The sequence below is a fragment of the Eumetopias jubatus genome, unplaced genomic scaffold (assembly GCF_037043125.1).
Source record: "Eumetopias jubatus isolate StellerSeaLion01/CBP00866 unplaced genomic scaffold, mEumJub1_p1.0 scaffold_17, whole genome shotgun sequence".
Classification (NCBI taxonomy): Eukaryota; Metazoa; Chordata; class Mammalia; order Carnivora; family Otariidae; genus Eumetopias; species Eumetopias jubatus.
This window is the reverse complement of record NW_028274823.1, coordinates 53474969-53499520: the sequence shown is the minus strand read 5'-3', so window position 1 is coordinate 53499520 and position 24552 is coordinate 53474969. Positions and strand designations below refer to the sequence as shown.

Below are 24552 nucleotides of genomic sequence, written 5' to 3'. Positions count from 1 at the left end.
AGTTAGGGGCTCTCTGGCCTAACCTCTCAACATTTATGTTCTCATCTATAAAATGAGGGTGATGTTAGGAACTTTCCCGTAGGGTCGTGAGGATGTGAGGATGGGATGAAATGATATATAGTTTGACTTAATGACTTAGCTCCTCTTTGATCACACGTATTTCATCTAAACACTATATACTATAAACCAGGTCATAGTTACCTTTTTCTTAAAACAAAATTATCCATAATAAAACCTCCTGAAGGTTTTAAAAGGATAACATATGAATTTGCAGTATTTTAGGCCTGAAGCCATTGAAATGGTACCATTTAAATTCAGAATACTTCCTAAAATATGGGTTTCAAAACCTGAATATATAGAACAGGATGTTTCTAATTTTAAGATAGTCAATCTATTTTTGACTTTTTAAATTAGGAAATATTTTAATAAGGGGCGCCTGGGTGGCTCAGTCACCTGAGTGTCCAACTCTTGGTCTCGGCTCAGGTCATGATCTCAGGGTCATAAGATCGAGCCCTGCGTCAGGGTCTGTGCTCAGTGGGGAGTCTGCTTGAGATCCTTTCTCTCTCTCTCCTTCTTCCTCTGCCCCCTGCCCTGTTCTCATGCTTTGTCTCTACCAACTAAATATATAACTCTTTAAAAAAAGGAAGAAAGAAAAAGAATACAAAAGAAAAGATGTAACAAGCACCTATATTCCCACAACTCAATATGGTCAAATCTTAATATTTTGCTATATTTGATTTGTGTTTTTTTTCCCTAAAGAAATAAAACTGGGGAAAAAATGATGTATCTAAAGCACTTAGCATAGTGCTTGGCATATGCAAAGCAGTCCATAATTGTCAGCAAGTTTCTTTAACTTTTTATTCTGAAATAATTTTACATTTACAATTATAAAGCTAATAGAGACCTTTCTTGTATACCCACCACCAGCTGCCTCTCACGTTAGCCTCTTACATAACCATGACATATTTATCAAAGAGATCAAAATTGGTGTCACACTATTAACTAAAACACAAACTTGGCAGATTTCACCAGTGTTTCTACTTATACCCTTCTGTTCCAGGATCTAATCCTAAATACGGTGTTGCATTTAGGTCAGCTAATTTTTAATCATTCGTTCAACACTGAGAACACAGCCGCCTTTCAGTCCGAGACGGGGTTCTGTGCAGCAGACAATGCCAGGGGCCCATGGACTATGTACTGTGACAATGATCACAGTTCTCCTTTTGGGGATCTCTCCACATATTGCACAAAGCACTTCCTATATTCCCCATGTAATCCTTACAACAATCCTGTATGTTGGCTATCATGACTCTCACGTTACAGATGAGGAAACTGGGTTATGGAGAGATGCACTGAGGTCACACACTTCAGGTAAAGGGCAGAGGTAAGATTTGAACCCAGGTACTCTGGCTCCAAGGTCATTCTCTTAACAATACCCCCACTTCTATCATGAGGCTGTGCTAGAGAAGAAGGGGGAGCAGATGCATCATCGCAGACTTCCCAGGACAAGCATGGCAGGCAGGAAATCTTCCCAATGGAGATGCCAGTCTCGAGCTCAACCTGTTTCCTCTGATGCTCTGGGGCATGTTTGGCCTTCCTACCATGTGCCTCCTCAGGGCTTCCCTCCCTTTTCTCCCTGCAGCCTCAGATTCTGAGCCCAAACCTCAAAGCTCCAAGGTGACCTGTTGAAACTCAAGCCCCAGGGTGTGGCTCTGTCCTAGATTCTGGGCACTCCCAGCCCAGCCAGCAGGGACAGGCTGCCCTTACTCATAGACCCGGATGTTGATTTAGAGACTGACTGCTGGAACCACTATTTTGGGTCCCGCTGACGGTGCATGAGCAAGAAATAGCAACAAGGGCTGAGTTGTCAGGCACGGGGGCATCCACAGGAATTGGGGGTAGGCAGATGGGTCTGTTGAGCAGGGACTAGCTTTGTCTATTCTGGAGAATAGGTGCCACCAACCTGAGGATGACCTGAGAACAGTTTTCCATCCCCAGATTGGAGAGGGGCCCTGCCTGGTTGGGCATCACAGCACCAGCCCTTCTGCAATCCTCCAGCTAGGATGTATGTTTACCCTTTGGAAAAGGCTCAGAGAGCACCTCAGGTAGCTGACAACCAGCTGGGATTAGGACCAAGGGCTGTAGGGAGGGGAGCAGGAAGCTGGCTGGGCAGTACTGGCCTTTTGAGGCCAGAGCCCAGAGATCCTTCATCCCCGGGGCACATTCCATCGTCATTTTATCTTCTCTTGAGCCTTGGGTTGTTCAATGATAAAACAGGGATGTTCATCCCTACGGATCAGACAAGGCAGCATATGTTTGTGCAGTTTATGAATTGCAGAAGGAGGAATGGGGGCTAAACACAACCTGTGCTCAACTCACTCAGAGGGGCACCCCGACTCGGAGCTGCGTCTGCTTGGGAGAAAGGGACACCTTTTCCTCAACCAAGCCCAGCAATGATAAGCCTGAAAGGCTGATTTGCTCCAAGAAGGCACTTTTTAAAAAAATTTAATTTAATTTGTTTATTTGAGAGAGAGAGAGCACTAGAGAGCAAGAGTAAGCAGGAGCGGGGGCGGGGGGGGGGGCAGAGGGAGAGGGCAAAGCAGGCTCCCCGCTGAGCAGGGAGCCCAATGTGGAACTTGATCCCAGGACCCTGGGATCATGACCTGAGCTGAAGGCAGACGGTTCACCGACTGAGCCACCCTGGCTCCTGGAGGCACCTTTTTTGGTTGGTGCAAAGGAAAAGCACCTGCCCTCTGGAAATAGACCCGATGGCAGAGGACAAGGACCCCTCTGCGCAGAAGGCAGAGCTGGCCCCAGACACCGCTGGTGGGGAGTGAGGAGGAAGTGTCAAATGTGGCCAAAGAAGAATGAGATGTGCTGGGAAGAGGGTGTCGGGGTGCCCAAGGGGTGCGCATGCAGGTGGAGCTTGGGGAAGAGGAGGGGCCCTCTGGAGGCAGGCCCACTCCTGGGGCCAGCGATGATCCCCTCCCCCTGGCGACCTCTATAGAGAAGGCCTCGTGGCTGTAGGGACAACATGTAGTTGTGGTCCACATGACCACAGAGCTCCACCTGAGGGCAGGATTATAGCCAGAGTGTGGGAGCCACGGGGACCTTGAGGCCATGGGTAGCCTGACCAGAGACAGCCACTTGAAAGAGAATGACGAGGCACCAGTAAATTATGATTCAGAGTGATGGGTGACATCACAAAGGTGGATGGACATTTTGGCAGCCCGTGGATGAGCCCTTCTCTCAGGTTTAGAGGGTCCAGAAGAGCTAAACTGAGACTCATAGAGACCTCGGTGAGAATGGGTGAGGGTGGTGCATTCAGGTGGTACAATCTGAAGTATGTGCAAAGTACCAGAGGTAAGAGAACGTGGTGCATTCTGGAAACTGCAAGGGAATTTACTGTTTCTTAATTACACGGTGTGTATGGAACAGATTTACAGGAGATAAGGCTAGAGATACAGGAAGGTTCTCAGATAATGAAGCATCTTTATATTTTGTCAAGTTGTTTGTACTTAGGGGGTTGTAAACAGAGTAGTGATGTGATCAGATTTCCATTTTAGTGAGATGTCTGTGTGGATACTTGGATGGGCAAGGCTGGAGGCAGAGAGACTAACAGTGGGCTGCTAATGGTGATCCAGGGTCCAGGGGAGAGCTGAGGGTGCCTCGAACTTAAGTACTCACAGCAAAGATGAAGCTAAGTGAGCAGATCTGAGTGGTACCGAGGCGGTAGAATCACAGGCTAATTGTCTAGAGGCAGGAGTCCAAGATAACACCCATCTCTGACTTGAGCAATAAGGACTGTCAGAACTCTTCCCTCAAATGAAGAAGGAAGAATTCAGCTGGTGGGGAGGGGCTGAGGAAAAGCGCAGCTGAATATGAAATTCAAGTGCAATATTCAAATAGAGGTGGGCAATGGGATACGGAGGTTTGAAGCTCAGGGGAGAGAACTGGGCTGCCGTGGGGGCTCTAGGAGTCATCAGCCTGGAGATGTGAACTGAGGCTGTGGGGGTGATGGGACCCCCCCCCCCAGCAGGGTGGGAACTCTACAGGAGAGAAGAGGCAGTGGCCAGAACCCTGAGGAACCTGGGGGCTTTTTACATTGTTTTTTTAGGGCACAAATACAAAGAAACTCAGAATGAAATCTTTTGCTCCATCCTATAACCATCCTTTGCCTGGGATTTCCGGGCTGTCTCCTCCCCAGACCCTATCCTCTCGGTTAATGCTTGTGTTTTCCAGATGCCTCTCGTTTGAGTCAGTCCTTTTGAAAGTACAGCGTAGATGAAAAGATTCAAGAGATGCTACTTGCACAGCAAGTTTTTGACGATCGCTTTTTGCTAGGGTGGGCATGGAAGGGATGCTGACGCATTGAACATTGGTCTTGAGTCTGACAACCTAGCTCTTGGGTGAAGGTATGAGGGAGGACAAGATGAGGAAAGGGCCGGCTAGCTTCAGCACCTGTACCCTCAGTCCTCTGAGGCAGATACCACTGATTAATCCTCACCTGCCCTCCGTCTTCACGGAAACTTGACACGGACTCAGATTCTTTCTGTAGGCTGCCATCATCCTGACTCAGAGCTGGCAAGCCTTCTGGACCCTCGTGACCATCCTGGGAGTAAGACACCACCCCACAAACCACCAGAAGATCTCCTGCCTTTATTATGATGAACCTTTTATTATAGAGACAGACTGAACTCTCTTTTGTATAAAGAATCTCTGGATTGGGTCAGGGAAATCCCACCTGCTAAAGGTCACCACTCAATTCTCCCTGCTTCTGCCTCAGCTAAGCCCCCACTTGCTATTGATGCCTCAAGGTCATTGGAAACAGCAGAGGCTGCTGTTCCTTCCCAGGGCCAGGCTGGCTGGGCTGGGCCATGCTGGCCAGAGGGTCAGGGTTCCCGGCTGCTCACCAAGTCAGAGCCGCCCCGTCTCCCGCCCCAGTCGGTTGTCCAGAACCTGGAGCTGCTGGAGGAAGCCCGAGTTGGGGCAGATATCACGGTGGGCCTGCACCGTCTGGATGGCCTCCACCAGGGTCATGTTCTCGCAGATCATGAGGAAGGCCAGGACAACCGTAGCAGAGCGGCTCACCCCCATAGCACAGTGTACCAGCACACGGCCTGTGGGAAGACCCAACCTGGTGTCAGCTACCTGCCCTCGCACTGACCATCCCACTGGGAATTGGAGATCCTCTGGCCATCCTTCAGCCCACCCGTCACAGCACCCTGGCATACTGACAATGTTCTCACATGCAGATGGGGCAGCTGAGGCCCAGAGAGGGAAAGGAACTGGCTCGAGGTCACACAGCAAGTTAGTGGCCCAGCTAAGGTTAACAGCTGGGATTCCCTTCTCCAGGTCCAAGGTGCTTCCTCTGGCATCCTTTGCAACTCTGACATAGTGAGAGGGGGTATAGGATTTCTGGAGTCCCCTGGATTTGTGGCAGATGACAGGGGGTATCCACCTACCTCCCTTTCCCCCCAGTTCTGTCCCTGCCAGCCCTATTCCAAGGCCTCATCTTAGAAGGGCCTTCTCAGCCTTTGTTAGGTCCTGTACCTTCCGTCCAACACACTTCCTGGGGGATATGGTTACACTGACAACCACACTGGACCTTAACTATGTCTGATTGTTGGTCCCCCGAAGGGGACACTCACTAAATGGTAGTAGCTCATTGCTCCATGGGGTGGGAAGGTTGCTGAAGAGGTTTGTGACTCTGGACACCCCCCCCAGCCCACCCGTGCTACTGCAAAAAGTGCCCCAGATCTCACCCCCCCACCCCCCACCCACAACCCTAGTGCCTTCCCCAGCAGCTCACCTTGGGGAACACTGAGGGCAGTTCGGATGTATCGAGCAACAGGTAGAAAGTAGACACTGAGGTCAAAGAAGGGGTTGTCATCAGCCTCAATGCCATAGTACTCCAAGGGCATTCCACGGTAAAACCTGGCACCTGTGTCCACTTGAAACTTGCCCGCAGCAACGTTCACGATGTGGGTGATGCCCAGCTGGGTCAGCTTGCTCTTGTCCCGGGCTGCATACCTGGAGGGAAGGCACGGGGGAGTTGAGAGGTGGAGCAGGTCTTGTTGGGGCCCCTCTGGCCAGGCTGGAACTTATCCCTTTCCCTCCTCTGCTGTTCCCCTCCAAGTGTGAGACTGGAAAGAGTGAAAAGGCCTGAGTGAAGGGGCTCCTCTAGTTGGAGTTCAAGATTCCCTTTCACTCTAGCCAAGGGCAGTTTGGCCACATGCATCAAAAGCCTTAAAAATATACAAAATATATACATGTTTTGATTCAGCAAGTCCCCTTCTAGGAACTTAAAAAAATCCAAAATGTGCCCACAGATGTATATAAAGTGGATCTAATGACATTCGAGATAGTGAAAAATTGGGAAAAATCACTAAATATCCTATAACAGGAGACTGATATGGTATAGCCAAATGAAATACTGTGCAACCCCCAAAATGTTGTAGCTGCAGGTAAAGGAGGAAAGGTGTCTGTGCTAAATTGAGAACCTGTGAAAAATGCAGGATACAATATAGAACCTGTTTAAAAATGTTTTCAAAAGATATTATGTGGTTCCATTTAAAAAAGCTTTCTACATAAAGTAGGTTGCAAAATGGGACTAGAAAGAGGTATCATTTTTGTAAAAAAAAGATGTGAAAAGGCCATTATATACATATGTGTGTATGCATTTTTTTAAAAGTCAATGAGGATTTTATTGCTGGTTATCTGGTGGGGGGATAGCATATTTGCCATATTATTAGCAAGACATTGAATCATATTTTCTAAATATTAAGGAAAATTTCTAAAATCCACATATATTTGACCCATATGTTTCAAATTTTAGGAAAACTTTTGGGAAAATGACTCACAATTCCACTTTCTTTATAACTGCACACCTGAGAGAAACGTGTATGTGTTGTGTGTGTGTGTGTGTGTGTGTGTGTGTGTGTGTGTGTGTTCCCAGGACCCATGTACTAGACTGTTCCTAGGATCACTGTTCACAATAGCCAAAAAGTCAAAACAACTCAGATGTCCATATACAATCAAACGGACAAACTGCAGTATATTCACACAAATGAATAGTATACAGCAATGAAAAGTGAGTGAGTGGCAGCCGCATAGAACATGGGTGAATCTGACAATATTGAGCAAATAACGCCAGGCACAAAATGCACACAATAGGATTCCATTCATATAACTTTAAAAGACAAGCAAAACTAACTATATTGTGAGGTACATAGATGTTAAAACTATAAAGAAAAGCAAGGAGATAATTATTCCAACACTTAGGAATTATCTACAGGGGAAGGGGTTATGTTGAGAAGGGTCAGTTACTTCTGGGGCATAAGGAACGTCCTGTTTCTTGACGTGGATGGGGAAACCGTTCATATGTGCTGTATGCACTTTTCTTAATGTGTGTTCTGTTTCCACGGTTAAAATTAATAACATAAGAGGATAGGATTGTGTGGAAAGAGATGGTGGGCGGCCAAGAGGGCGCCACCTCTGTCCCTGCAGGACTCTGGGAGAGGCTCGCCTTCTGTCCCCTTGTACTTACGCATCTCCTAGGAAGAGGTTGGGCCAGACCTCATTGACATGGCTCAGCATGGCAGCCCGACGGACCCACAGCAAGCGCTGGAGGTAAGCGAGTGTGGGCGGCTGGTAGGGGGACCCCCGGACTGCCCTGTGGATCTTGGGCCTCCGGAGATCCTGCTTCTGCAGTGAGTCCATCCTGAAACAGAATGGACACTATGGTGGTTGGGGGCAGGATCCCCACCAGTGGGTCCAGCTGATGGGGGGGTGGGGCAGGCATGGTGCAGTGCCCAGGGGCCACCAGGATGCAGTAGGAAGGGCCTCAGCTATTTTGGATGAGATTATTAACCAGCTCAGCTAGGGCTGAGGCCTAGATCCTTTTCCCAGGGAACAAGGGAATCAATTCCTTGTCACTGCTGTGGAGCTGGGAAGGTCTCTCCTGCCCTTTCCAGATGTTAGAAGCTTTGGCCAAGCGGCCCTTGGAGTTCCCTGTCCGTAGCAACTAGTCAGTACAGACACCCTGCCTTCCTTAAGTCACTGGTACTTGGGACTTTGTAGGGATGGGGACCACAGAGTGCACCTAGGAAGGCCCCACAACTGGGCAGCTCATCTCAAGCCCCCTCCTCTGCTACTTCCAGGGCTGGTCCCCAGGTCCCTGGTCCCTCACAGTTTCGGGTGCTTGAAGGGCAGAGCCCATCTCAAGAATGAGGGGTCCTGGGCCATGAAATGGCATTTGAGAGCATCTCCATACAGAGTAAGCTGATGCCTCTTAAGGGCCTGAGGCCTCACTTGGGATAGGTCCCTATTTTACATAGGAGGAAGCTGAAGGTCAGACAGAATGTATATAGCGATGCCCAAAGCTGTGTGGCTGATAGGGAGCAAGGCTGGGGTTTCAATCCAGTTATGCCCCTTCAGTTCTGTCTCCAGGCCTTCCAGTTGCTACCTTGGAGACTCCGGAGAGTGGTCACTAACCCATCTGTCTCTACAGGGGAGCCTGGCGCTGCTGTCACACATCTACCTCCAGGCCCTGGGATTTTCTTCCTTACCCCCACGACTCAGGCCAGTGCTGCAGGTCAGGCCTCACCCAGGTGGGGTGGCTTGTGTCAGGTGTCGGCTGTTTGGGGGTGTCTGAGCCCCTGCGGAGCCGGGATGTCAGTGGCACCAGAACCTGCGGCTGGTGCGGTGCTGGGAAGGAGTGCCTATCTTGGCTAATCGTCCCTGGCCCCTTCAACCAGTAACTAGGGAAGGTACAAACTGGGAAGAACATCTTTTCTCTTGGGTAGCCAGTGATAGGACCAGGAAGAGAAATGGGCACCCAGGAGGCCACTGGCTTGGCCAAGCTCACCCAGTGGGCAGCCGGTGGGCAGGGTGGAAGTGAAGACCCAGCTTTCCCCCTCATCCCCCACTGTGACCTCTCAGGGCAGGCTGAGTGGCCTGCCACCTACCTAGGGCATGGCCTGGGGCCAGGAATGGGGGAGTGGGTACAGGGACGGGACTCAGCACCCGAGCAGAACCTGGCTGGGGCGGGTTCCGCCCGGAACACAAATGCTGTGAAGTGGCTAGAATTCCAGGTCCTTCCCTTGGAGCCAGTGGGGGTGGGGTCTAAGAGCAGACCTAGCCCGCTGTGGACTGAAGTGCAGTCCTTCCAAACCCCCAGACCTCGCTCTGCTTGGCATCTCTTTGGGACGAAAGGCTCTTGGCCCGGGAACTCCCCATGGACATGGGAGGCTACCTGAAGCGGTGGAAAGAGAACTTTGGAGGGAGGGAGGAGAGCGTGGCCATAGCTCATTCTGTGGCCTCCAGCAAGTCTTGGCTCCTGTCTGGGCCATGGCCTGTCTGTCTCGTGTGCGAGATCCTGGCCTTGCCTGAATTTAGGATTCCCTGGTGGGTCTGACCTGAGAACGAGAGCAGCGGCTGGGTTTGTGGTAACCACAGGGTAGGGAGCAGCGTAGTGTGCTGGGGGTGGGGAAGGCCCCAGGCCCCAGGCTTACCCAACAGCCACACTGGTGTGGAGCCAAAAGCTGGGGCTGAGTGAGCCGCAGGTGAGCTTGACATGGAGCTCCGGGAAGGCAGGCAGGCCCACCCCTGCCTCTGAACTTGGCGTGGGGTATGGCCGCCACCCTGTGGCCAGTGGGTGCATTGCAGCCCAGCTGTGCCGGGGAGCAGGCAGCGCGGCTCTGGCTGAGACGGAGCTGGTCCCAGGGGGCTCCCAGGAAGAGAAGGAAACAGCATAGGGGTCAGGAATTGGGGGCTGCTAGGCCACAGTTCATGTTTCAACCTCTGAGGGGCCTTAGATCCAAGTCTGGAGAATGGGACCTTTTCCTTGGACTTAGGGGCTACTCCTTGTCTGGTCCCACCTAGAGCCTCACACCTGATGCTTTATCCCCCTGGGATGCATGGATGTACCCCCACACCTGTCTGCTTTATCCCCCTGGGGTCCAGCCCCCTGCCCAAGGGCTCATCCTTCAAGCTCCAGACACACCCAAGGAAGGGAAGTCGGTGGGCGAAGCATGGGCCCAACATTTTGTAGGGACGGCCCAGGTCTGGCTCTTCTCCTCATTCACTCCGGCCCTCATTCTGCCTCCCTCCTGTGTCTTCTCCCGAAGTCCAACAGCTGCCTCCGTCAGCAGTAGCTTCTCTGCTCTTGCACTGTTTACAAGCTGAGGCGCTTGGTTTGTCTTTGTGTGCGTCCCTCCTCCTTTCCCTGTGGCTCTCCCCCGCCTCTCACAGGAGCTCATGCTCTTCCACTGCGCTCACCACACCACCCGGCATTTGCCGTGGACTCAGGCCCAGGCCCAGGCCTCCTCAGGGCAAGAGGGCAGCTGTGGCCATCCACCTCCTCAGCTGAAGCTCCGGATGTTCCCGCTGGCCTTCCCTCCTACCCAGTCTCTCTGCTTTCCCCTCCTCCGCCCCCCCCCCCAAGCAGATGGGACTGTGACCACAGGACAGTTGTGGCCAGGCGACCTGAGGGCAGGACACAGGAGGAGTCTGGCGAAGGACGCCGTGGGGCAGGTAGCAGGTGGGCAGCCGATGGTGAGCTGCCAGTGGGGCTCAGCACTCAGCTTGCAGGCCCGTGAGGACAGATCTGGGCAGAGCTCTCAGGGCTGGTATTCGTGTGGTCTTTGCTGAGCAAGTTCCTTCACGGGGCTGCTGTGAGAATTTCATGAAGGGGCCTTCCTAAATGTAAGGCCCCTTCCCTAGGCCTGTCTTATGATATATGCCCCCATAGGGTGCATCTTACTCTTATCATTACTATTATTATTACTCTTATCCTTTCAAGCCTCAGCCATATCCTGGCTGGAGGGTAACCTCCCCACAGGGCAGTGAGGCTAAGTCTCCATCTCTTTGTGTTTCTTGAGGTTTCTTTCTCTGTCCAGCAGTAAGTATAATTCTATCCGCCACTTACTAAGGATGTACTATGTATCGACAGAGCTAAATGCTTACACTTTCTCATTGGATCCTCACAGTACCCTTATGAAGCAGATAATATTATCATCCCCATTTTACAGATGAGGAAACTGAGGCTCAGAGAGATTAAGCAATATGTTCAAGGTCACACAGCCGATTAACATGGGATCCAGGATGCAAGACCACATCTTTCTGACTCTGCTTTGTCTGTGTTTCTGTCTCTAATCCAGTCTGTCCTCCAACATAACCCAGTCCCTCCACAACACACACAGGCCCAGGTGCCCTGGCCCTCATGACCCAGCATGCTCCATGGCCCCCCTGAAATAGGGGCCCTCACCCACCTGTGGGGGTATCTGGCCCAGGCTGTGGTCTTCTCTGACGGGCACTTTGTGCTGTCTGCTTCCAGCTCCCTGTCTCCGCACACTTGATGCTGTTTCTATTTTTTGATTTGAGTTTAATTATAAAGCATGATGTGCTGCTCCCCTCTTTTGGCCTCCCCCTGACACTCCCAACTCACCCACTGGTCCCTGGCATGGTCAGTGCCAAGCCCAGCCAGGCACCTGGCCTTGCCGGGGGTGGAGGCAGCCCGCAGGGGTCTGCTTGTGCTCTGGGTGTATGCGTATGTTGATCGTGGGGCAGAGAGAAGGAACATCCGATAAGCCATTTTCAAAGCTCCCTTGACCTTGAAGGGTGGTGTGAAGCATGGGCAGAAGGTTAGAGCTGGAAGAATCGTCCATGGAGGAGGGCAGAAAAGAGACTAGTCCAAATCACACACAAACTGGCAGCAAGGCCGACAACAGAACCCAGGTCCCCAGGAGCTTCGCTAGGAGCTGAGAATTATAGGACTAGCCCAGGATTCAGATCTAGAAGACTCAGGCTGAGGAAAGTGGGGGTACACTTACAAAGGTGTAGGTGAGGTTCAGAGCAGGCCTTTAGAACTGCCCTGGCCTGCAGTCAAAAGCTGTGTGTCTAGAAGCCACTGTGCCCTCTGCCAGGCTCCTCCCTCCCCCAGAAGGCCTTCCTAACCCAGGCCAACCAGATGGTCTTTTAGGTCCCTCCCAAAGCCACTGGAGCCAGTTAGGGACGTTGGATTTGGCCCTGTTAAGAACCCTTCCTGCTTCCTGTCGAGAACCTCTTCCCAGAGACCCTCCCCATATACTCATATACTTCAGTATACTCTTCCCCACTCACACTCCCAGATGACCGACATAGAGACATCTGCATACCTGCAGCCACACCTACACGGGGTCTCTGAAGTCTGAACTTCAGGGAGCTAGGGCTCAGCCCCTGCTGGGGTTCCCTGAGCAGCCCTGGGGAGAGCTGGTGGACGCAGCTGTAGCCAACAGCTATCACGAACACTTAGAATCCCCTCCTGCTCTCCTCCCATCCTTGCACCCCAGGGAACTTGGAGTCCTGGCTGAGGAGCCTCAGGGATTGGATGAGAAGGCAGCCCGTTCCCACCTGTGGGGACTGAAGACAGTAGCCGACCCAGAATGCAGGCAGCAGGAGGAAGTAGATGGGGTAGCAGGCTCTAGGGTGGACCACACACTGGCTTCTTACCATCTTCTTGGTATCCACCTGGGCCAGAGCCTCCAGCAGCACCAACAGGGCCAGTGCCAGGGAGACAAAGTGGCACAGCCCCGTGGCAGGGAGGAAGGACCAGCTCTGGGGGAGAGATGAGCTCCATGTTATAGGCTGGCAACCCAAGGCCCAGACTGGCTGGGACTTGTCAGGGTAGGGGCAGGAACTGCCGCCTAAATCTGCCTCTGCCTTGAGCCCTCTGTGTAAGGTCAGGTGGGTATGGGTGCTCAGAGAGTTAAGGCAGGTTTGGGGCCCAGGGCTCAGGGAGAGAAATGACCTCGCCCCATCATCTTTCAGAGTCCCCAGGGCTGCTGTGTATGGCCACATAGGTTGCACACTGCATAACTCCTGCGGGCTCCAGTTGCATTGGTGGATGGCACCTCCAGGACCTGTGCAATGCTGCGGCCCGACTGATTTCCCATCAGGCAGCTGCCTGATGGGAAAGATGCTGAGGCCAGAGGTCAGGGTATTTAAGGGCTCCAGGCCAAGGAAGTGGGGCAATTAGGCATAATCAGAGATTTGCTGTTCTACCAGTTTCCTGAAACATGTTTAGAGGAGAGCAGGATGGAAACATGCCATTCCTGTCTCCCTCTTGGCTCCCCATACCCGCAGAGCTCCCCACAACAGTTTCCCACCCAGCTCAGCCCTGGGCCTGATCCCAAAACCAGCTATAATCCTGATTTTCTTCCATTATACTCACCCCCAAACTCTAAATCTAGCTCTCCGTCCTGCCCTAATCCCCACCCCCAAGATGCCCCCCCTCCTGCCAGCATCAGGAAGGGGGCAGGGTACTAAAGTGCTTCCCCTTGGTGGCTCTGGTTATACATTCAGAGACAAAAACAGCTTTTGGTGGAGGGCTGGGCAAGGGAAAAATTCAATCCACACCCTGGGAAGCTCTTGGCAGGAGAAAGCTGCCACTTTTCCAACTCCTAAGAGAGCCTAGGCCAGTCACCCACCCCTAGCCGGCAGACCCTCTGAGCCAGGGGGTGCTGGGGCACACAGCCCAAGTCAGGGCTGAGGAGAGATGAGGGAAGGAGCAGCATGGGTAGGAGTTAGAGGTGGGCTAGGGCCAGTGGAAAGCAGCCCTGGGGCTTAACTCCCTAGCCAATGGCCCTCAGGGGGGATGTGAATGTGAGGAAGGTGGGCTGTTGGAGACAGACAGGAACAGATCCAGCTGGGGAGTGGTGGGAGAAGGGCCGTGGACACCGCTGCTCCTCACAATGATGGAGCTTGCACAGCCATCCACCACAGGAAGAGATACCCCTGTCTCCTCCCAGCTGAGCTGGAGGAAAACTTTTCATAGGGCTGATGCCAAGGAAATTGAAGCAGCACACTGGGGCCTCCCGCAGCAATGGGGAGACCTAGGGGAGGTGTTGAGGATCTGTTCCTCGTATGCAACTTAAGGAATGTCTGCTAATGCTCCAAATGCCCTGCACACAGAGCAGCAGGGCAGGGGGTAAATGGAAGTAGAAAGGAGCTGGAGAGACTTCCAGAAGACCTCTATGTCCCACAGGGATTCCCCGAAACCACAGAGGGAGCAAAGTTAGGGAGGCTCCTTCTGTGGATCTCTGAGATCAGACTGTCCAGGGGGGGTTAGGGGGTGCAGATAAGGAGCAGAGTGCTGAGTCCAAGGCAAGGAATGGAATGGCATGGTGACAGGAGAACTGGGTATCAAGGATGGCTCATGTGAGGGGGCCATGGCTGGTGGCAGGAGCCCCTGTCCTCCTTCCCCATTGTGAGAAGGAGACGCAGGGCTGACCTGAAAATAACTAAGCCTGGAGTGACAGCTGCAGCTGTAGCTGGGGTCCGGACCCGAGGGGAAGGGATGGAGAGCTGTGGGAAGGCCCAGACAGCCCCCAGGTGTCAGGACTGGCTGTGCTGCTACCGTGGTGGGGTTCAGGTGAGCCCACACAGGCTTTTAGCCAAGGAAGGGGAACAGGGCCTCCAGGACCTGGTAAGAAGGCCTCACCTCTTCCATTTTATGCTTTCCACCTCTTTCCTCCCTGGCCTTTCCATCCTCTCTGGGGTCTGAAGAATATGGATGGGCTGGGGAGAGCGGGTCCTTGAAAGTTTGCCTCCGCCAGGCCCTACTGAGGCCTTGGGCTGGTGAGGGAGCCCAGCAGCTTGAGGAGTGGGCCAGGCCCCTTTCCACCCTCACTTCTGGCCACACACAACCCTGACAACCCACCACTGAGCCGGTCCCATTCCATGTTCCCTGCCAGCCCTCATTAGTCTTCCCTGCCTCATTCCCTGTGCAGCCCTTACCTGACCTCTCACTTCTCACGGCACCCAGCCTTGCCCTCACCCCCTCGTGCCCTGCCCAGCCCTCACCTGGCCCCTCAGTTCTGGCCTGTGCCCCGCAGCCGCTGGTCCAGCTGGCAGAGCTGGTAGAGGAAGCCTCGGTTGGGGAAGACCCATCGGTGTTGCCTCACGGTGATCACTGCCTGGCGCAGGGACAGCTGATGGTGCAGCATGAGATAGGCCAGGACCAGCGTGGCGGAGCGGCTCACCCCTACCACACAGTGCACCAGGACCTTGGCTGAGGAAAACATCCTGGTGAAAGACCCTTTCCCACCTGCTGGCCCGCCCAGGGGCAGGGGTAGGGACCCACGTGCATTTCCCTGCTCTGCCTTGGGTATACTCTGTAACCCTGGGCAAACTGTTCAGCCTTTAGGGTTCTCAGTTTCCTGATCTGTCAGATGGATATACCAACACCTATTTAGCCTATCCTTGGGATAGGGTCCAAACTCCTTAACATGGCTTACAAGACCTTCCGTGAGCTGCCCCTGCGGACCCTACAGCTTCATCTCAGGCTGCCTAACCCTGACCTTCACCCTGAGGAACTCACTTTCAGTTCCTTGAAGCTGTTCTGGGCTCTGGCCTCCAGTCTCAGCACATGCTATTCCAACTACCTGTAAAACTTCTTCTGCTCTTCGTCTAATGACTATTACTCATCTGTCCGGTTTCAGCTAACACATGGTTTCCTTGTCTAATCTTTCCTGATCACTCATGGTATCACTTGAATCACAGAGCAGCTCATCCTTTTTGCCTGTAGCCCAGTGAATACTGTTGTAGAGGGTGGGCCCCTCACTTCCCTGGTCCCCTGGATCAAGCACCCTTGCCCTGTTCCTGTTCTCCTAGAGCTCTTCACAATTACCCATTCATATGAATAGTACTCATAATTATGACTGTCTTTCCATGAGACACAGGACAACAAGTGCCATAAGAGCAGGGACTCTGCCTTGTCTAAGTGTGGATTCAGTATCTAGCTCAGCGCCTGGCACAGAAAAGATAATAAACAGCGGGTAAATGAATAGATGATGAACAAATGAATGTCAAAGTGCTCTGGATATTAAAAAGTGCCGTGAGCCATAGTCTTGTCTTTCCCATCAGGTAGACAAGAAACTGAAGTCCAGAGAGGGATACTGGCTAACCCAGGGGCGGGGAGCAAGGGGCATGGCTCTCACCCAGGATTCACACAGAGTAGGAGCTCCAGTTTCCCCAGGCTCCTCTGTTCTACTCTGGGGAGTAGAAGGGGATTTTGTTGTTTTATTTTGTCTTGTTTTTCTATTTGAAAATACTTTGGGGTGGAAACCAGACATCTAGGTACTAAATGGCAATTTCTCAAGGCTGAATGATGGAGAGAGAGAACTTTTGCTGTTTGGGAGACTTGGCTTCCAGTCCCGGGACTGCTCCTAACTCATGACATGACTTTGGATTCTCGGCCTCAGTTTCCCTGTCTGTTGAAGGAACAAGGTTGGATAAATTGCTGGAGCACTGAGCAGAGGATTTTTACAAACCTGAAGGCTTTTTAAAAACTAAAGATGGGAGGGCACTGATATTTGAGGGGAAACTGGACATCGCCCCCCATGAGTGAGCAGGATGGGATATGGGTTCAGACCCAAGTCCTACCCCCAGGTGTGCTGAGGGCACGGTGGATGAAGTCGGCTGCTGAGGAGAAGTAGGCACTGATGTCGAAATTGGGGAGGTCGTGGGCTGGTACTCCCAGGTAGCTCACACTGCTGCCGTAGAAATCAGGGCCACCCTGACAGTAGAGTCCCCCGTGGGCTGCGTTCAGCACATGGGTAATGCCCAGCTTCCATAGCTCAAAGCGGTTATTTGCCGTGGCCCTAGGAAGGGGAAGAATAGGGCTGGATGCTGGCTGGGCCATGGGGCCCAGGAAGGTTTTGCCTGGCCCCCTGCTTCAGAGGGACAGAGCCATAAAGGTCCAAAGGGAGCCACAAGGGAACCCAGTAAGCTTGAGCCCCACCCTCAGAGCTTTCTGGTGGAAGAGTTGGTGGTATAGGGAGTTATCTTTAGAAACCTCTTCGCTTCCTGAGGCCATCTGCTCCTGCCTTGGCCAAGACAGGAAGGAAAGAATTGCTTCAGTCCTGGAATCCAGCTGCCCCTCCTTTCCTGCCCCATGCCTTCCCACCCACATCTGGCCTCTCCTGGCCACTACCTCATACCTGTTTCTAATTTGCTAATGTTTAATGGTGACACCTTCCCTGATTCACCTCTCTCACCCATTCTGTGTCCAGAGGAGGGAGGCTGGGACCAGGAAGGGGAGCTCTCTGTCCATCCCATGTCATACCTGAAAGCACCATTCCCCAGGCCTCTGTCCCCGAGACTCGCCAATTGTCCTGGATATATCAGAAGACTTCAGGATCTTCTGGGAGTTCTAATCATCCAGGCAGGCAAAAGCCCTGCTCCCCCTGGTGGTCACACCTGATCACTGCACTGTCCCCAGCGCACTGGGGTCCTGGAGCAAGTCCCTGGCCTGGGATGTGCAGAGCCGAACTATTCCTCCTTGTTCCACCCGGCTCCCATCTCTGGTAAAGAGCCCAAGAACTGTCTCTCCTTGTTCCCTTCCCCACACCCCTTCGACCAGCTACCACTCACGCATCTCCTATGTAAAGGTTGGGCCAAACTTCATCCACGTGGCTGCAAGAAATCTTCCCTGCCCTCAGGAGCTCCTCCAGTTCCAGAACACTGGGGCAAGGCGTGGCTTCGGCATCTCCCCTCAGCTCTGGGACCGAGGCTTCAGCCATGGGCCAGCCCACCCACCCCTCTGTCTCTGCAGTCACTCCTCTCTGCCTCTCCAGTGTCATTTCTCCTTCCCGGAGATTGGCAGGAACAGGTGGGACAGAGGCAAGTGACTCAGCAAGTCACAGAGGCCTCCAGAAAGAACAGGACATTTTTTTCCCCAAGTCACCCCCTAACCCCAAACTCCGTGACAACATGGAATCAGTCATATCTCTGCAAGTCACTTTACCTTTCTACCTCAGTTTCTTCAACTGTAAAGTAAGGATAATTACACCTACCTGAAAGAATTATGAGGCTTAAATGAAACAGAGGATATTCTGTGTTTAACACATAGTAGATGCCTAAGAAACATTTGCTGAACTAATAGGCTTAGGTCCCTGGATAAGGCTATTTAGTTCTGAGGACTGAGTTAAAGTGGAGATCCAGGGTGGAGCGGGGGTGGTTGGTTTCAACAATGAATGATTAAAAAAAAGCTCTGCAGGTCTGGGTGGGCCACATACTGGGTGGGAACCATATGGCTGCTGAGTGAGCCTGTGGATTATGTGGCTCATGGGGGAAGTTTCCTGCATTGTAGAGTGAGAGAAATGTGGAGAGGAGGCATGGAGGATTTCATCTAAAGGATGTTCACGGGGTTTGTGGGGGAAGGTTTGAACAATGGTTCTATAATTAAAATAGCTGATTTCTCAAAAGAGAAGGCTGAAATGGGCCATGTATATCAAAGTGGGGAGAAGGGAAGTGAATGTTGCCCTAGACCTTCTGAAGAGCCAAAGGGACTGTCATCAGAAACATTTTTGGGGTAGAGATTCCCCTGCTTACAAGGGCTTTTATCCCCACAACAGAAACTGAGAAAGGTCTATATCTGTCCTTCTGTCAGAGCTAGTTACCTGCAGAAGAGGTAAGATGACTTGCCCACTCTCAGGTGACTTCATGAAGGCCCTGATGGGATGGAAGGAGTATGAGCTGCAGTGGGAAGGCTCCCAGCTGCCCCCGGTCTTGAGTCCAGCTTGAGGGTAAGGGCTACACCAGGGGATCCAGTGGGAGAAGTATGCACTCATGTCCACTCTAGAACCTGTCTCCACCCCATCAGAGCCATTGAAGTCAGCCCTGCACTTGATGAGGAAGACGGTCAAGGAGGGGTTGGAGCCCAGGTCACAGGTCGTTTGGGACTTGGCTTATGCCAATTCTAGGCCTGGGTTGGGGACTTTCCGATAATAGAGAGGAACACAGATTCTGAAGTTAGACAGATTTAAGTAGGAATACTGGCTTTAGGACATATTAACTGCGGTACCTCAAGCAGGTTACTTGGCCCTTCTGTGTTATAACACCCTTCAGAGTTGGCACAAAGATTAAGTGAGATATTTATATAGCATTTGGAATAAGGACTGTCAGAAAGTAAGGGGGCAATAAATGGTAACAATGATCATCGGATGCTGGCTCTTACGGAGGAGCTGGCTCCCTCCAAAGGAATTAGGTAACCTCTTCTTGCTCCCATACCTCATCTACTAATCTCATAAGCCCCCGGCCATCTTCACCAGCCCGGTACTTTCTCCCACTTTGGCTCTGGGGCTGACGCATGCGCTCTCGGGTTTCCTCGCTGCGGTTTTCCTTCCCTCGCCCATCTTGAATCCCGCGACCCTTCCGGTTTGGGCCCCGCCCCCGCCCGTATGGCTCCGCCTCGCGCCCATAGGGCCCCTCCTCCCGAAGCAGTTCCGGTTCGGATTCCAGTGGCTGCGGGAGCGGCAGAGACTAGCCCAAGCGATGCCTGCGCGCAGCCGCCACCGCCCCCGCCTCCACTCCGGCTCGCCTCCCCGGCCTCCGCCTCCGCCGCTCGAGGCGCTTCACTCTGGCCAGGCCCGGAGGGCCGGTGATTGCGACGGCGGTTCGGACGCCGACTCGGAGGTGGGTCGGGGAAGCCCGACTCGGACCGCGGAGGTGAGCGGGAGCAGTGCCTGAGGAGAGGGGAGTTAGGGGGGCGCCCGCAGCCGAGGATGAGTTGGGAGTCAGGGGCGGAGCCGGGCCGCCTAGGACTGGGATCCGGAGGGGCCACAGGAGACGGTTGAGGGAGCCGGGGGAGTCTGCTCTAGAATGGAATCTGTGGGAAATGGAGGCTGTTGAGCCGAGGGCCTGAGGGGGGTGACGATGGCTGGAGGCTGAGGGGCGAGGGTAGTGGGAGACCTGAGGGAGAGGTGGCTTTGAAGAGGCAAGGGCTTGGAGGGTACTGGAAGCCGAGTAGTGAGGGAAGCAGATGCAAGGGGTTCCGCGGGAATGAGGGGCCGGAGGAAGGGATGCTCTGGGATTTGGCGGTGGGGGCGAGGGATGGGGAGAGCCAGGACCACAGTCGCTATTATGGCCTGGCGAGAGAGACGGGACCGGGTTGTGACGGACGAGGTAGCTGACCGAAGGTGTGGGGCGGGGGGCAGGTTTGCCAATTAGGAGAAGGATTTAGGTTTGTTTGGAAGAGGGAGGGGCTGTCTGTTAGGAAGTCGTCTGACCTGAAGGGCCAGAAAAAGAGAAATGGGGTCAAGAAAGAAAAGGAGCCCTTGGGGATCTAATTCAAGGCTTTGGCATTTTCACAGGTGTCTTTGAAAGCGCCGAAGATCACTAGGGTAATATGCTTGGATTGTGGGGCTTTCTCGTTTGTGGACAGTGGATCCTTTTTCCTTTTAAGAATCTGGGGCAGTGTTGAACACTGATTTGCCGCAACGGCTGGGGGAAAGTGGTAAAAAGCAAGTGATGTTTGGAAAAGATAGTGAAAGGAGTGATTCTGACAATAAAGATATTATTTGGGTTTCTTCTAACAGTAATAGTGTGGGTTTTTTCTTTGTATCGTTTTTCTTAAAGTTTACTTTAGATATCAGACAAGTTTAGATCTTTAAGAAAAAAGATTTAATACGTTACCTTTAAATTTAAAAAAGCAAAACAAGAATTTGGACACTTAGGTTTTACAGAAACTCCGTATTGACTGGTTACACTTTGACAACTTGAGTTGACACATGTATTTACTACAGGACAAAAATATGTTCAGTGCAGGTGTCTGGTTAGAAGAGTTTATAAAACTACAGTTGACCCTTGAACAACAGGGGTTTAGAAGCATGCAGTCATAATCCCCTATAACTTTTGACTCTCCAAAAACTTAGCTAATGGCCTGTTGACCAGGAGCCTTACTGATAACATAAACAGTTAACACATTTTATAAGTTATGTGTATTATGTATTCTTATAATAAAGTAACCTAGAGCAAAGAAAATGTTAAGAAAATCATATGGAAGAGAAAATACATTTACAGGACTGTACTGTATTTATTTTTAAAAAATTGGCATATACGTGGACCCGTACAATTCAAACCCTGTTGTTCAAGGGTCAGCTGTATATGTGAAATCACCACAGTCCAGGTATACCAGCTCTTTCTCTCACTCATATCTCCAGGATTGGGGTCTCTTGAAAATTGAAGGGGTACTTTTGACAAGTTTGCAGGACCAATATTAATGCAATTTTGCATATATTGTATGAATAATATTTTTAATAGAGTGATCTAGAAAAATAAGAATAGAGGGTGCGTGTAGTAGGCAGTAAACAGAACTGGGATAGGTGGGTACATAGATACCTTTTACAGAAGACATAGTACTGAAACAATAATTGTGCATTGCAATACTTACATTCACTTTAGTAGAAATAAGTTCGTTTCCTCTTATAATTGTTAAATTGTAACATGGCTTCAGGAAGTCTTTAGCTGTGTTTCATAAGATTACTTTTATAACTTTTTATTTGGTTATACATTTTGCAAATTTGTTGGCCATTTTTAATCAAGTGTTTCTTCTCTAAACAGGCATCTACTGTTTAATCTTCATGCAGTGAAAATGTACTGATTGCAAAATCTTTTAAATATTAGTTTATGTGTGTAGACTGTGTCATATCGTCAGTGAACTAGCAATTATTTCTTCAAAGGAGAGATAAATTCTCTTTCCTTTAACTGTTGTCAAAAGATTAACTCCCTTTTCTCTAATTTAATACAAATGATCTTTAGTTGGAAGTTACATAGTATTACTGTTATGTTTCTGCTTAACCGACACCAGATTGAGATTCTCTAAAGACCATGTCTTCATACTTAGCTCTAAATAAAAGTCTCAGCATTTAAAAATTTATGGAATTGAACTGAAATAGAACTCTCTATTAAGGTTACATCTTAATATTACTATGAAATTAAGTAAACCATTAAATGGAGTTGTACAATTAATATATTAGCATGCCTAATAGTTATTTTTGTTTCCCTTCGACAGTTCTCACACTTAGTTGTAAAGAAAATCAGTTTTGTGCTTGAGCAGTTTCCCTAAGACAAGAAGAAGCCATCATGACCACAATGGCAGAATGTGCAGATACACTTAGATAAATCAGTTTTGATTTCAGTAGTACTCTCCATTCTGTAAAGACTCTCTAATTCACATTGCACAACTACTTGTAAACATTCTTATTTTGTTAACCACTAAATCTTCACTGCTTTTTCAAAACTTTGCCATAGCTGATTTAGAGACATTTTCGTGGCTTTTTTGAGAATTGAAGTTTGAACATTGTTTTTGAGAAGTTGTTGTATCACAGATGTTCTAATGAATATTATTGTTATTTTGTCTTATAAGAATGACCATATGAATTAGATATTCTTTGAAAATTCTTACCTCCAGGCCTGATGGATATGAAGTTAATAGTAGTGTGAATCTAACATGGCCATTAATCATGACAGTGATTCTTACTTTAGGTCTTACTGTCCTCTTAGCTTTGAGAAGTCCATAAGTTAACAAAAATTGGAGAGCGTGAACCAGGCTCTCTTGGAGATCAATTCAGTGTTTACGTGATGCTTCTGTCACTGGTTCGTAATTTGTTACATGAGTATTGGGATATGGATTTGTGACAGACTTGTGGTGTCAATATTCCTCCCCCTATGTATACAGCGCCATCATCACTGGATCTTAAGCCTGACCCCTTCTAGCTAACTCTAGACTTCATGCCTCCATATTGAAATGTTCTGTTACTTCACTACACACTGGGTCCTCCCAGTAATAAAATCACTTCAGTACAGAATGTAACATGAGTTTATCTTTGTTCTTGCTTAGGACAGTAGAAACTGGGAAAACTTGTTTTACAATAGTTTAATTGTTAACAGTTTAATCACAGTGTTTCACAGAACAGTTTTTTATCCTATGTACCTCAAAGAGGTGTTGTGAAGTCAGTGACCTATATTTATATTTGTCTCAAATTTTTATAGTAGGTTTAGTTAAGCATTTGAATTGTGGCAGTGGTCAAGAGAGGTACTAATGTATCTATTATCTTGATGCTTTGTTCTCTTAAAATTCTTGACCGGTAAGACATTCTAGTAGGAGATGAGAACCATGAATTCTACTAATTTTGGGTCTTCTTACAAGTGAAACTGTATCACTGAGTTATTGGAAATGCCTGCAAATTAATGGTAGTTTGAGACTAAATTAAATCAATGTCAGTTTCATCAATATAATATTGTCATAAAAGTCAAAGATTGCCAGAACCATACATTAAATTTGGGGCCCGAGTCCGGTATATTTTCACAATATTGTAATAGATTTTGAAATCTTGAGCCAGTTTCTCCTTTTCCATTATGTTGATTTGATTTGAAGGTGTAGCATATTTAAAAATAAAGATTTTACTAATCAATATGTCAAACCACTAGCCTTTCTAAATATCATTTTAGTGATTAGAATAAGAACTAGAATTTTATATGCTTCTTTGCTGGTGTATTTCTTTGTACTGGCATACAGCCAGATCAAGAACCCTTCATCAAATTTACTACTAAATTTTCATCACTGTGTAAAAACTTTTACTGTAACTGAGGATTTAAACTGGGCAGTGTTATCTATTAGATTCTTATTTGTTGTGCTGAGACGGTTTTGAATGTGATATAGAATTAGGTGCAACCTGCTAGTGGGAGTCTTAGTCTAAAGGCAAGTTGGAGCCAGAAAAAGTTTGTGTTCTTTGGTATACATGACTTTTTAAAAAAAAATTTTTTTTTTAAGATTTTATTTATTTATTTGACAGAGAGAGACACAGCGAGAGAGAGAGCACAAGCAGGGGGAGTGGGAGAGGGAGAAGCAGGCTTCCCACCGAGCAGGGACCCTGATGTGGGGCTCGATCCCAGGACCCTGGGATCATGACCTGAGCTGAAGGCAGACGCTTAACGACTGAACCACCCAGGCGCCCCTTTTTTTTTACATAGTGTAGTAAGAGTGCATGGTCCAGGCAGCAAAAAATATCTGAGAACTGAAGTACAGCCTTTCTTCAAATGTGCTACCCCAAACTACTGCTTAAAAGTGGAACATAACAAAACAGTAGAGAATCACTGCTAGAGTTTCAAAAATTAATGGTCGAAATTGGTTCAGGGTCTTTGTAACTGTCTTGTAATTATAGAAGATTTCATAGATGTTTTGGAAACAATGCTCTGTTTCCAAAAAAGTAAACTATTTTTAGATAAATATAAAGAGACAATAATAGTTTTGTGTTTGCTCAATGAAAAGATTTTAATTTAGAATTAAAGAAAATAAAAATGAGATTAGAAAAAACTTCATAGTCCTAAATACTACAGACTGCAGAGTTAAATGCCCAAAGTAAACTTTGTCCTTCTACATTATAGTTTAGGCTTTTTACTTTCATAAAAATTAATTTTGTGCTCTGGTTTATGGATCTGCAGACTGGTATGATTTATCTCTGTTGTGTGCAATATAATTAAGCTTTATTAGGTAAAATTAGACTTCAGCTTATTTTAGTGTGGGTTCAATTATTATTTTTTTTAAAGATTTTATTTATTTATTCATGAGAGACAGAGGGAGAGAGAAAGAGAGAGAGAAGCAGAGGGAGAAGCAGGCTCCCAAGGAGCAGGGAGCCCGATGCGGGACTCGATCCCAGGACCCTGGGATCATGACCTGAGCCGAAGGCAGACGCTTAACCATCTGAGCCACCCAGGCGCCCTGTGTGA

The 24552-nt window shown here is 49.6% G+C and overlaps 2 protein-coding genes across 6 annotated transcripts in view; one reads left to right on the top strand and one right to left on the bottom strand.

Moving 5' to 3' along the window:
* Positions 1 to 4917: 4917 nt before the first annotated feature.
* DUSP13B (dual specificity phosphatase 13B) lies at positions 4918 to 17624 on the bottom strand. 4 transcript variants are annotated; one of them, XM_028109748.2, is made up of 9 exons: positions 17416 to 17624; positions 16426 to 16643; positions 14845 to 14897; positions 12394 to 12597; positions 11274 to 11368; positions 8571 to 8660; positions 7550 to 7723; positions 5813 to 6033; positions 4918 to 5120 (listed from the first exon to the last, which is right to left on the bottom strand). In XM_028109748.2, the coding sequence occupies exons 1-9, from the start codon at positions 17622 to 17624 to the stop codon at positions 4918 to 4920; spliced, it is 1467 nt and encodes a 488-aa protein (XP_027965549.2). The 4 variants fall into 4 exon arrangements, with proteins under 4 accessions (XP_027965549.2, XP_087875937.1, XP_087875938.1 ...); XM_088019811.1 differs by lacking the exon at positions 8571 to 8660 and having other exon boundaries at positions 7550 to 7823; positions 11250 to 11368; positions 12493 to 12597; positions 14845 to 15047; positions 16426 to 16715; XM_088019812.1 differs by lacking the exons at positions 8571 to 8660; positions 16426 to 16643 and having other exon boundaries at positions 14845 to 15052; positions 17416 to 17564.
* A 1677-nt stretch (positions 17625 to 19301) lies between these two features.
* The window catches only part of SAMD8 (sterile alpha motif domain containing 8), a 41075-nt gene continuing 35824 nt past the window's right edge, over positions 19302 to 24552 (top strand). For both annotated transcript variants that reach the window (XM_028109711.2, XM_028109713.1), the window contains exon 1: positions 19302 to 19491. In XM_028109711.2, coding sequence (XP_027965512.1) covers positions 19318 to 19491 — 174 coding nt within the window. In that variant the 5' untranslated portion in view covers positions 19302 to 19317. The remainder of the gene's footprint in view (positions 19492 to 24552) is intronic.